General features: G+C 58.0%; 1 protein-coding gene across 4 annotated transcripts in view; it reads right to left on the reverse strand.

Moving 5' to 3' along the window:
• Positions 1-574: 574 nt before the first annotated feature.
• EZH2 (enhancer of zeste 2 polycomb repressive complex 2 subunit) overlaps positions 575-12,905 on the reverse strand; it is a 43,087-nt gene continuing 30,756 nt past the window's right edge. For 2 of the 4 annotated variants that reach the window (XM_060184573.1, XM_060184571.1), the window contains exons 8-20: positions 12,394-12,557; positions 7,580-7,671; positions 6,089-6,329; positions 5,819-5,988; positions 5,472-5,566; positions 4,780-4,820; positions 4,477-4,602; positions 3,239-3,417; positions 2,755-2,850; positions 1,622-1,703; positions 1,420-1,500; positions 1,226-1,310; positions 575-912 (exon numbers count right to left, since the gene is read on the reverse strand). In XM_060184573.1, coding sequence (XP_060040556.1) covers positions 852-912; positions 1,226-1,310; positions 1,420-1,500; positions 1,622-1,703; positions 2,755-2,850; positions 3,239-3,417; positions 4,477-4,602; positions 4,780-4,820; positions 5,472-5,566; positions 5,819-5,988; positions 6,089-6,329; positions 7,580-7,671; positions 12,394-12,557 — 1,513 coding nt within the window. In that variant the 3' untranslated portion in view covers positions 575-851. Of the gene's footprint in view, positions 913-1,225; positions 1,311-1,419; positions 1,501-1,621; positions 1,704-2,754; positions 2,851-3,238; positions 3,418-4,476; positions 4,603-4,779; positions 4,821-5,471; positions 5,567-5,818; positions 5,989-6,088; positions 6,330-7,579; positions 7,672-12,378; positions 12,558-12,905 lie in introns of all 4 variants that reach the window. The other 2 variants (XM_060184572.1, XM_060184570.1) reach the window with 1 other exon arrangement.

Here is a 12,905-nt window from a genome sequence, read left to right on the forward strand (position 1 = left end):
TTGGATAGGACAGAGAGAAATGGAGAGAGGAGGGGAAGACAGAGAGGAGGAGAGAAAGACAGACACCTGCAGACCTGCTTCACCGCCTGTGAAGCGACTCCCCTGCAGGTGGGGAGCCGGGGGCTCGAACCGGGATCCTTACGCCGGTCCTTGTGCTTTGTACCACCTGCGCTACCGCCCGACTCCCTCTTCTTCTTTCTATTATCTTGACAGGACAGAGACAGATTGAAAGGGGAGAGGGGGACAGAGACACCCGCAGACTTGCTTCATCACTCACGTTTCCACCCCTGCAGGTGGGGAATGGGGGCTCGAACCCAGATCCTAGTGCATGGTAGTCTGTGCGCTTAACCAGGTGTGCTACCGCCTGGCCCTGCACAATGTCAGTGACACCGGAGCGTGTCCCCGTCTGTGCGTGCACGCACTCTTAGTGCCACGTGCGCTTTAATCCAGCAGCTTCAGTTCACTCGCGGCTCAGAGGCAGCTGGGCCACAGGGCAGGGCGTCAGAGCCCAGATGAGAGGCTTTTCTAGAACCCGCGCCAGTAGCTGGGGGACAGAGGACTGGAGAGCGAGGTGGAGAAGTTCAAGTATTCTTTATTCAAAGTTGAAAAAATGTGCCATGCTGCACTATTGCAAAAAAATTCACTCGGCACAAACAAAAACACTTTGCAGCTGGTGAGAAGGCCATAAGAAAAGGTCAATTTTCCAAACCCATTATTATAAATTATTCTTACAGTACTTTTGCAAATTCAGAATTTCAAACTGCGTTATTTTCTTCCCTAAATCGCCCACAGTACTTGAGGTTCCTGAAGCTAAGGCAGCTGTTCCAGAAGGGGGGGGGAGGTAGCTGGTGTCAAGGGACCTCCATCTCGCGCTCAATGCCCACGTACTTGAGGGCGTCCGCCTGGCTGTATCTGGAGGGGCAGAGAGAGGGGCTGACACCCCGGCCTGTGCCACAGGGGTCTGCGGGGTCCCCACCCACGCCTCTCAGCTGTGGTCGGGTTGGGGAGGAGAGACTGGGGCGCTGGGGGGCGGTAATTCGGGGCCTCTGGTGGGAAGGTAGCAGCAACAGCAGCAGCAGCAGCGAGAACCAGCCTGTTCCCTGATGGCCCCCAACCCCGCGGTGAGAGCCGGGCACCCACCCCCGGAGCCCTGAGGGTCGCACCCGCTCTCAGCCCACGGCAGACAGGAGGCACGGGCTGTCGGGCGGCCGAGAGGCAGTCCCACCTGTAATCGAAGAACAGCTCCTCTCCAGTCTGGATGGCCCTCTTGGCGAAGATCCCTATCCTATGGTCGCCGTTGACCATCATGACTGTGGTGAGGCAGGGCAGGGTGCACGGTGAGAGGGGGTGAGAGGGCGGGGGGTGTGGGGTGTCTTCCCCGCTCCCTCGTCCCCGGGCCACCCGGCGCCCAGCACCCACCTTTTGCGTAGCAGTTGGGGTTTACTGAGTGATTCGCGAAGCGGATCTTGTTACCCTTGCGGGTGGCGTCCACCACGAAGTCTGTGGAGCAGCGCACAGGGGTGGGCGGTCAGGGAGGAGGTCACCGAGGAGGAGGAGGAGGAGGAGGAGGAGGAGGAGGAGGAGGGCCCGCAGCCTGTGCCGCTGCCCCGGGGGCACCTACCATTGTTGAGGTTGAACAGGAAGCTGCACATGTACTTGTCATAGACCTTTCCTCTCCTGTCCGCCTCGTCCTGAGAGATGATCTGGGGGGACACAGCGTGTGGGTGAACGGCCACCAGGCAGAACCCCCCACCCCCACCCCGGCTCCCTCCCGTGCGGTCTGCCTGTCACCTGGTAGCAAAAAGCAGCTCGCCCTGGTTGAGCGCACGCATTACTATGTGAGGACCCGGGTTCAAGCGCCCCTCCCCTGACTGCAGGGCAGAAGCTTCCTGTGGGTCAAGCAGGCCTGCAGGTGACTTTCTGTCTCCTTCTCTTTCTCTATTTTAGAAACAGTTTTATTTACTTATTATTGGATAGAGGGAGAGACAGAGAAGACACCTGCAGCCCTGCTTCACCATTTGCAAGACTTCTCCCCTGCAGGTGGGGACCAGGGGTTTGAACCTGGGTCCTAGTACTCTGCAGTGTGCGCGCTCAACCAGGTGAGCCACCGCCTGGCCTCTTCTCTGTCTCCCTCCCTATCTCTCCCCTCCTCTCAACTTTTCTGTTTATTCCAAAAATAAATAAGTAAATAGTAAAATAAATGAAATATGCTAAGAAATTTTCCCAAGACCTATTTGAGAAGATTTCTTCTTTTTTTTTTGCCTCCCAGGTTATTGCTGGGGCTTGGTGCCTGCACTATGAATCCACTGCTCCTGGAGGCCATTCCCCCCCCCCCTTTTTGTTCCCCTTGTTGTTATTGGAAAAGCCAGAGAGAAATGGAGAGGAGGGGAAGACAGAGAGGGGGAGAGAAAGATAGACACCTGCAGACCTGCTTCACCACCTGTGAAGCAACTCCCCTGTAGGTGGGGAGCTGGGGGCTTGAACCAAGATCCTTACGTCGGTCCTTGCGCTTAACCTGCTGCGCTACCACCCGTCCCCTTAAAAGGATTTCAACAATTTTAAAAGGATTTTACAGATTTCAACCATTTTAAAAGGATTTCAACCATTTCCACACCCCAGCGACACGCCCTGAACTCAAACCATTAACTGTACAGCCCAGTCTGGGGCTGCTGAACCTACTGGCCCAGAAAGGAGACACCTCAGCGGCTTGTCCCCAGCCGGCCCCGGATGCAAGGCCTGGCCTCGAGCGCTCACCTCTCCGCAGTACTCTGAGATGAACTCGTTCTTCTGCACCGGGTCTTTGATGAAGATGCCCCAGCCGGCCACGTCCGACGGCGCCAGCAGCAGGTGCTGGGAGCAGGCAAGCAGGGTCAGCGGGGGGTGGGGGACCCGGGGACACAGCTGAGCGTGAGCCCCGGGGTCCCCGGCCCCCCCCCCCAGCAGAGGCTGAGCTGCAAAGAGCGACCCCAGGACACCCCCAGGCCCCTGCACAGCTACCCCGCCCCCTTGCTTTCCTAAACAGGCCGTACTCAGTTGGGGGTTTAAACGAGGTCGCCCTCCCAGCACCTCTGGGACGCCCTCCCTCTGCCCCAGCACTGTGCCCCGCGGCACATCCCAGAGTCTCCACAGGGTCTCCTCTTCCTGCTGCGCTCCACACGGGAGGGGGAGCTCACAGCGGGCCCCAGTCCCCCCACCTCTGTGCTGGCCGCCCACCCCACCACCCGCGGCCCTCGCCCACCTTCTTGGAGCCGCGCTGGATGCTGCAGTTCTTGCAGGACACGTTCTTGCTGTCCCAGTGGTCGGCCGCGCCGCAGGTGAGGCAGAGGTCGGGGTCACACTCGCGCACGGCCAGGTAGCAGGGGCACTGTTTGGTGTTGCACTGGGCTTTGCAGCGGCAGCCCGGGAAGCGGTTCTGGCCTGGGGGGTGAGGAGGGGGGGTGCTCAGGGCCCGAGACCCCGCCCTATGACCCCCCCCCCCCGAAGGGAGTGCTTGAGCTAAGTAGCCCTGGCTCCTGACCACAGCCCTCAGCTCTACGTGTGTCCATGGGGTCTAAGTCCCACGTGCAGTTGCACTCGAGGATTGTGTTCGAATAGTTCCTTTTCTTTTTTTTACCAGAGCACTGCTCAGCTCTGGCTTATGGTGGTGCAGGGGATTGAACCTGGGACTTTGGAGCTCACGTAAGAGAGTCTGTATAACCATCATGCTACCTAACCCCGCCCTTTCTTTTTTTTTAAATAGCATCTTTCTTAAATAATTTTTATTTATATATTTTCCCTTTTGTTGCCTTCATTTTTTTTTTTTTTACTGTTGTTGTAGTTATTGATGTTGTCATTGTTAGATAGGACAGAGAGAAATGGAGAGAGATGGGGAAGACGGGGGTGGGGTGGGGGGGATAGACACCTGCAGACCTGCTTCACCTCCCCTGCAGGTAAGGAGCTGGGGCCTTAACCCACTGTGATACCGCCCGACTGCCAGTTTGTTTCTTTTAATAAAAGAATTACAGAGAGAGAGACAGATGGAAAGAGAGAAAGGTAGGGAGAGAATAAGCCCAAAGCCCTGATCAGCTCTAGCTCGTGGTGGTTCTGGGGACTGAACCTGGGACCTCAGAGCCCGGGGAGGAGTCTCTGAGAACCCCAGCCCTGACTCCAGCATCACAGCCCCCAGGTGCAGAGTGCTGGGGCAGCTCCGTCTAGAGGCCCCCTGCGTTCTGTGCCCGCAGAACTGAGACATGGCTGGCAGGGAAGGCTCGGAGCGCCACCGTGCCCCCAGCCCGGGCAACAGGAAGCGCCCTAGCTGCGCTGTCTCCGCCTCCTTTATGTGAACGAAAAAGCCACCGGAGCTGCGAGGTCTCATGTGTCAGGCCCTGGCTCTGCTCGCAGGGGAGCCGGGTGAGAAGCTGCCGGTCTGTGCGTAGACGCACAGACACACAGACGCACAGACGCACGCACCCAGCCCCGGGAGGCCGAGTCACTCACACTCCGAGCTGCACTGGCAGAACTTCTCGCAGAAGTTCTGCGCGATCACGCAGGGGCAGGAGCTGTCGCACGGCTGGCGCGGGTGGTCGCAGGGCTGGTAGTTGTAGACGTGGTTGGAGGAGCCGTCTGCGGAGACAGGCCGGGCACCGTCAGGGGCACGGCGGCTCGGGGCCTCAGGGCCGGGCACCGTCAGGGGCATGGCGGCTCGCCCAGGGCCAGGTCCCTCCACGCACAGTCGCTCCCGGCCCACCCGCAAGTGAATAAGCAGGGGTGGCGAAGACATGAACGGACAGGCGTACTGACCCTTCTTGAGCTGGATCTTCCTGCAGTGCGCAGCCCACAAGCTGCAGACAGAGAAGGGAAGGTCCTGGGGTCCCGTCCGCGGCACTGGGCACCGGGGCGGCCCGCCCCCCCACCCGCAGAGGGAACGACACGTGGCGTCCTTGCTCTGATCTCGGGCCTCGCCGGGCAGCCCGGCCACAGAGCGGAAATCCGAGAAGCCCCGACGAGCCCCCGAGCCCAGGGGGAGACCCCTGTTCCTGCTGCTCTGGTCAAGCTGGCTGTTTGCTTGGGACAAGCGTGACGTGTGCATGCGATGCTGGGGCGTGACTCAAGCCCCCAGTCTCACTCACCCCACACCCCCCTTGGTTTCTCTCTCTCAGAACATCTGGGTGCGGGGCAGGGAAGTGGCATGGCGGCAGCACACAGGGCTGGCGTACGAGGCCCTGGGTTCAACCACATGAAAGGACAAAAGCGGTGTGCTGGCCTCTCGCTCTACTCCCTGCGCGTCCAGCTGTCCCAGAGGCACAGTCCAGCCAGGGACAGACGCCAAGGCCACTCACTGTGTGCGCGGGCTCTGGGACTCTTCACAGCAACCCCCTCAAGCTGCTGAGTCTGTGGGGCACGGCCTCCAGCCCCCCTCAGGGGGTCGCCCCGCTCTGACCAAAGCCCAGGTGGCTGGTCAGGCAGACAGACAGACAGACAGACTCACTCACCGGTGTTTCCTCTTCTTCTTGCGGGGAGGCGTGTCCACATCCTCCGCGGGGACCGGGGCGATGATGCTGGACTCCTTGACTCGAAACTCGTACACCTGCCACGGCCACAGGCTAGTAACCTGGCGGCCTGGCACACGCCCCTCCCAGGAGCCAGCCAGCCAACCTGTCGGTCTGTCTATCTGTCTTTGTCTGCCTGTCTCTGGGACACAGCAGCGAGTCCCCGGCAGCCCCGCGGCTGTGCCAAGCCCGGGTCCTCTCTGGTTTCTCGAACCGCCTCTAGCCAGAGCGCCGGGGGCTCCGTGCTGAGACCCCCGGCCCGGCGCCCACACCCCGCCCGCCGCGCTCACCTGCCTGCACGTCTTGGTCCCGATCAGCCTGGCGATGGCGCAGAAGTTGTCGTAGTAGGTGCCGATGAGCACGCGGAACATGGAGGCCTCGGCGCCGCTCCACTCCACGTTCTCGGGGGGCTCGGCGTTCGGCTTCATCTTGATGGGTGTCTGACAGCGGGAATTGGCCTCTGCGCAAGGCGGCCGGTCGGGAATCAGGAACCCCGAGGGGAGCGGACCCGGGGGCTGAGCGTCCTGGAGGCACCCCGCCCGCCCGGGCCCCAGACTCACCCGAGGAGCTGGAGGTCTCGTCCTTCTTCTCCTCCTCCTCCTTGTCGTTGTTCTCACCGCCCGTCTCCGCGCCGGCCTCACGGTCGCTGTCGGTGTCCTTGGACTCGGGCGCGTTGATGGTGGGGGTGCTGGGCCGGCTGCTGGTGTTGGGGAGCCTCCCCCTGCGGCGCCCCCCGGGCCGCTTGGGCGGGGTCTTGATGCGCTCGGCCGTGAGGGCGGCGGCGAACTCCTTGGCTCCCTCCTACCAAGCGGAAGAGGCAGCCGTCAGGGTCAGGGGTTCGGGCCCGACTGGGCCCAGGGCGGGGGAAGGAACGAAATGAAATGGAAGCAAAGCAAATCGGGACGGCACGCAGCGAAGGCCGATCGGGGGAACCTCTGGAGAAACAGCCAGTTTCTCGCACACAACCCCGTGCACACCCAGACTCGCCGGCCCGGACGCACCGCCTACACGCCGCCGGCTGGGCTCGCACCCGGCAGGCCCGGGAGACACCTGACTCTGAAGCGTGGCCAGCGCCGGGGAGGCGAAGGGGAGAGATCCGAGGCAGACTCGGGGGGTACAGACATCTGGAGTCAGGCTCGGCCTCGGAGGGGGGGGTGCTGAGGTGAGGCACGCCGGCCCCCCCACCCCCCGCAAGACTTGGTGTGTGTGTGCATGTGAGTGTGTGTGTGTGCGTGAGACCGACCGACAATCAGACACATGCTGGGGCTTGGCGCTTCCTGCTTCACTACGGAGACACCCCGCATCCCCCCCGCCCGAGAGGACACATCACCCCAGGGAGATAGGACAGGAAGTTGGGGGGGGAGGCCATGAGGGTCACAGCCTGCGTGAGGCCGTATCCCCACCTCAGAAAGTATAAAACATTGGTAACAGACCACAGAAAGGTTCAGAGGAGCCGAATAAGATTCTGCCTTGTCAGGACTGCAACGAAACGGGGGCTCGAGAATTCTGTTTTGTTTTGGTTTTTTTGTTTTGGATGTTTTTTTCGGTGGTGGCAATAGGAGGGGGCAGTTTGAGAGCAGCCAACAGTTTTATACTTCGTTCTACAAAAAAAAACCAAATTGCTTAAAGAATCGGATACCTTCTGCAGGTGCCATTCACTGAATCTTCTGTCCAAAATCCAACAGGCAATCTATACCCACTTAGTTCCTAGGTAGGAGTGGCTTGGTTCAAAGAGGGGAAATGGTAAAAATAAGATAGTACCCGTCAAAAAGCAACCTTCCTACCTCCTTCCTCATCTCCTAGCCCCTTGCCTGGTCTGCTCGTCACTCGGGGCCTAGGATCTAGCTACCGACTCCAGTGGGCCTAGAACTCGAGGAGGGAGGGCCCGCGGCTGGACAGAGACAGAGCAGGGCGGGACTGCGGTGTGCGGCCCCGGAAGAGACAGAGGGGGCGAGGAGACTCGGCTACGCTGTGGCTACAGTGTGGGCCCGACGGGCCCGCTGACCTCGGGGACCCACCGGGACCCTCTGCAGCCCCCCGCGCCCGCTCACCAGGTGCTGGTAGCACTGCGGGCCGCACGGCTTGTTGTCCAGGGCGCTTTCCGTGTTCTTCCGCTTGTAGGTGTTGGGCGTCGCGTGGAAAGCTGCAAAGCAGGGGCCGCAAAATCAGGGACCCGCACGCACCTGCGAGCCAAGGCTCCCCGGCTGCTGACACCCCGGCTGCCGACACCCGGAGAGATTCTCCGTGGCCCCGAGAGGAGGCACGCTGGATTTAACACTGGACTTGCAAGCACGAGGTCCTGAGTTCGATTCCTGGCCTCGAACGTCAAGGGTGGTACTTTGGCTTCCCACCCCTCGTGAATAAACACACGGCCACAGGGGTTAGACAGCGTAGTGGTTATTACAGAGACTCTCATGTCGGAGTCTCCGACGTCCCAGGTTCAATCCCCTGCACCACCAGAAGGGCTCTGGTCTGTCTGTGTGTAGCTGTCATGAAAGTAAATAAATAAAATATCTAATAAAATAAAAGAGGCTGCGGAGATAGTATAGCGGTTCTGCTAACACTCTCATGCCTCAGGGCCCTGGGTCCCAGGTTTAGTCCCCACACCACCATCTGCCTGAGCTGCGCGGTGCTGAGCTAACATAAATCAATGAATCCGTGAGCACACGGCCACATTCACCAAGACAGACACGACCACCTCAGAGGCCGACCCAGCGGCAGAGAAGAGAGAAGAGGGCTTGGGAGGAGACAGTGCTGTGGTTTGAGGTCCCCACAGGACGCGAGGCAGGGCGCACAACCTCACCGCACTCCGGGACCCGGGTTCAAGGCCCCGGCGACCGTGTGGGGGTGCTGTGGACAGGGAGGCTTCGTGGGCAGGGAAGCAGCACTCTGGTTTCTCTCCCCCCGCCTCGGCCCCTCTACACAAACACACAGGAAACACCTATTTAAACCCAGTCTTTGATATCACCAGAGACGGTAAAATAGAGACAGAACCGGGGGCCAGGCGGTAGCACAGCGAGTTAAGTGCAGGTGGCGCAAAGCCCAAGGACCAGCTTAAGGATCCTGGTTCGACCCCCCGGTTCCCCACCTGCAAGGGAATTGATTCACCAGCGGTGAAGCAGATCTGCAGGTGTCTATCTTTCTCTCCCTCTCTCTGTCTTCCCCATCTCTCTCCATTTCTCTGTCCCGTTCAACAACAATGACAACAATAATAGTAACACCACCACCAATAAACAACAAGGGCAACAAAAAAGGGGGGGAAGGCCTCCAGGAGCAGTGGATTCTTGGTGCAGGCACCGAGCCCCAGTGATAACCCTGGAGGCAAAAAAAAAAAAAAAAAAAAACAGACAGAACTGTGCAGACGGGAGCCAGGCGGTAGTGGTGCGAGTTAAGCGCACGTGGCGCAAAGCGCAAGGACCAGCATGAGGCTCCCGGTTCGAGCCCCCGACTCCCCACCTGCAGGCGCGTCGCTTCACAGGTGGTGAAGCAGGTCTGCAGGTGTCTGTCTTCCCCTCCTCTCTGTCCAGCAACGACATCAGTAATAACTATAACAATAAAACAAGGGCAATAAAAGTGAATAGAATAAATTTAAAAAGAACCATGAAGGCACAAACAAAAGCAAAACTAAGCCAACCCGACAAGCAAAACGTACCAAACCAATAATAGCTCTGTGGTTCTCAGAGTGTTGTGATGAGTGGATCTTAAACTCCATCACATCTCCATGGTTTTGTTTTTAATTTTTATTTATTTTTGCCTCCAGGGTTATTGCTGGGACTCGGTGCCTGCACTATGAATTCACTGCTCCTGTGACCACTTTTTCAATTTTTTTTTTTGATAGGACAGAGAGAAATTGAGAGGAGGGTGGAGACTGAGGGGGAGAGACAGACAGACACCTGCTGACCTGCTTCACCGCTTGTGAAGCGACCCCCCCCCCCCAGCAGGTGGGGAGCTTGGGCTCAAACTGGGACCCTTGTGCTCTATGTGCTTAACCAGTGCGCCACTGCCTGGCCCCCTCATCTCCACACTTTATGACCCTTCAGCGAAGTCTTTCTTAAAATTTAATTTATGTATTAGACAGAGACACAGAGAGAGACTGAGAAGGGAGGGAGAGACAGAGACACACCTGCAGCCTTCCCCCTGCAGGTTCAACTGGGGGGCTTGAACTTGAGTCCTTGTACACTGTGACGTGTGCGTACAATCAAGTGCGCCACCGCCTGGCCCCTTCACTTCTCTTTCTTTGGTTCTGTTGTACAACAACAACAAATGGCCCATGAAACGCTCCAACCACCACCAGCAGATTGGAGATGTCACTTCACTGACTGGAAAAGTCTCCTACTTCCTGCCACAGTCACACGCGAGCACAGCTTGGATATTCTCAACCCAACTCGGAGACACTGTGCAGATGACAGTGTGCCCAGCAACTCCAGAGACTGGTACAGGGACAGCGCAAGGACAGCGTCACAGGCCCAGCAAAGATACTGGCGAGATGTCGAGGGGCTGACTTTTAGTAGAGACTCTTCAGGCTGCAGAAGCAGGAGCCGACTCAGTAGAGCACACACCAGCCACCACTCCCAGGGACCTGCGGCTGAGCCCTGAGTCTCCATGGGAGACAGCTGGCGGGAGGGTGGGGAGTGAGGGTTTCATGGGAGTGTGGCAGCGGTGAGATGTCTCTCACTCTCCATCAAGGCAAAGAACCAGGCGTGTGTCCACGGGCGTGGTGATGTCACGGAGGCAGCGATAACCCTGGTGACAACTGTAAAAGTACAGCCCTAGCGGGAGTCAGGCAGTGGCGTAGCGGGTTAAGCGCCCGTGGTGCAAAGCGCAAGGACCGACGTTAAGCATCAAGGATCCCGGTTCGAGACCCCCCCGCCCCCGGCTCCCCACCTGCAAGGGAGTCGCTTCTCAGGTGGTGAAGCAGGTCTGCAGGTGTCTATCTTTCTCTCCCCCTCTCTGTCTTCCCCCTCCTCTCTCCATTTCTCTCTGTCCTATCCAACAACGACATCAATAACTACAACAATAAAACAATAAGGGCAACAAAAGGGAATAAATAAAGAAAAAAAAGTACAGCCCTAGCTACCAGGACCCCTTCAGTGGCCGGCAGCCTGAGAGCATGGCAGCGTGACTCAGGACGTGGACCCCCCCCCCCCCCCCCCGGCCAGGGGCGGTTCAAAGTCATCGTGAGTGTGGATGACAAGAGCTAAGAGGCCAGATACAATGATCCCAAAATCTCTCTTCAAAAAAAAAAATTATTTGTTTATTCATGAGAGAGAGAAAGAACCAGACATCACTCTGGTACATGTGCTGCCAGGGATCGAACTCGGGACCTCATGCTTACGAGTCCAGCGCTTTATGCACTGTTCTACCTCCCAGACCACTGACCCCTAAATCTCTATCAAGATGTTTCCAACACGAGAAAACTACACCACTAGTGTGGGGGGCTAGATAGCATAATAGTTATACAAACAAGACACTGATGCCTGAGGCTCTGAAGCCCCAGGTTCAATGCCCTGCACCACTACCATCAGCCAGAGCTAAGCAGTGCTCTGGTTAAAAAAAAAGTTTAAACTGCTGTGTCTAGACAAAAGAAGGGGGGAAATACTGTCCGATAAATTAAGAGCTAAAGCTAATGTAACGAGAAAAAAAAAAAAAATCCAGGAAGCTTCACAAGTGGTGAAGTAGGGCTGCAGGTGTCTCTCTCCCGACCTTCCCTCTCCCCCCAATTTCTGTGCCTGGGTGAGGGGGCCAGCAGCTCAGAGCCTGTGGGTCAAGGGGGAGGCAGACCCAAGGAGACACAGAAGCCACAAGGCAGGGCCAGGCCTGTGGCCGCTCAGCTCAAAAAAACCCAACGTGATACACAAGGTCCCAGAGTCCCCGGGGCAGAGCCGCCCCGTGGGAAGCGAAGGCTCCGCAAAGGGGCTGGTGCTTGTCCAGCTGATCTGGAAGAATAAAGTTACCTGCCAAGTTTTCCCAGAAGCTCCGGTCCCCAGCAACGTCAGGAACACAAAGCAGTCTCGTTCTATGCACAACCCCACCAACCCCACCAGGGGCACTTCATGCTGCCTTGGGCTAAAACGCAGGCACTCTGTTTCCCTTCCCACTGCCCACTTTGATTTATGTGTTACTGCCAACACGGTTACTTAATGCTGGGGCTTGGTGCTTGCACGGCAAAACCACCGCTCCCGGCAGCCTTTTTCTCCCCCCCCCCTTTTTTTTCTCTATGATTGGAGAGAATCAGAAGGGAAGGAGAGAGACAGAGAGACACCTGCAGCCCTGCTTCACCACTCATGACGCTGCCCTCCTGCAGATGAGGAGCGGGGGCTTGAACCTGGGACCTTCCTTGCACATGGTAACGTGTGCATTCGACCGGGTATGCCCCTGCCCAGGGTCCCCTGTGGGTCCTTTAAAAAACCCCCAACTTTGTGGTCCAAGAGGTGGCGCAGTGATAAAGCTTTGGACTCTCAAGCATGAGGTCCTGAGTTCGATCCCCAGCAGCACATGTGCCAGAGTGATGTCTGGCTCTTTCTCTCTCCTCCTGTCTTCCTCATTAATAAATAAATAAAGTCTTTAAAAAACAACAACAAAAAAAACAACCAAAAACCAACTTCCTCAGAGGACCACATAGAAAAGAGACTTGACACTGAAACAGACAAGAGGGTCTCGGGACACGCTTTCTTAGCTACAGTCCACTCGTGCCCCGGCAGCTGTCTGGCGGGAGTTTGCGGTTGCGGGCAGCCCACGGACACCCCCCCCCCGCCCCACCATCGTCGGCAGCCCCCAGAGGCAGAGCCACGGCGCCCTTCCCCTCCCTCTCAACCCGACTCGGTAGCAGAGAGAGAAAAAGGCGACGTACAAGGACTGCACTTACGATGGAGGAAGCAGTCGTACTTGAAGCAGCGCCTGCAGAACAGCGTGTGGAAGGAGTGCAGGCTCTGCTCTCGCTGCACTGACCTGGCGTTTGGCCCGTCGATGTTGGGGGTGCACTCCGGGGGCAGGGCGCCTGGGAGCTGCTGCTCCGTCAGCTCTTTGTACCTGGTGGGGGGGAGGAGATGGAGGTGGAGGGGCAGGACCGACCGACCCCTCGGGCAAGCAGGGCCCGGGAGGTGGCCTCGCATCACGCCCGGCACCCCCCGTTTGGCTTGAAGTGCGAGAGACCTGCTGGCCAGGGGTCCTCGCCGAGAAGACACAAAGGTGGGCGGCTCACGCTGTGTCCGGGGTCAACTTCAGATCTGTCTACGGGACTCAGACCCGGCACGGAAAACAGCATCATTGAATTTTTTTAAATTTAGTTAACTGATTGATTTTCCCTTTTGTTGCCCTTGTTGTTTACTGGTGGTGTCGTTACTATTACTGTTGTCGTTGTTGTTGGACAGCACAGAG

Source organism: Erinaceus europaeus, unplaced genomic scaffold (assembly GCF_950295315.1).
Source record: "Erinaceus europaeus unplaced genomic scaffold, mEriEur2.1 scaffold_277, whole genome shotgun sequence".
Lineage (NCBI taxonomy): Eukaryota > Metazoa > Chordata > Mammalia > Eulipotyphla > Erinaceidae > Erinaceus > Erinaceus europaeus.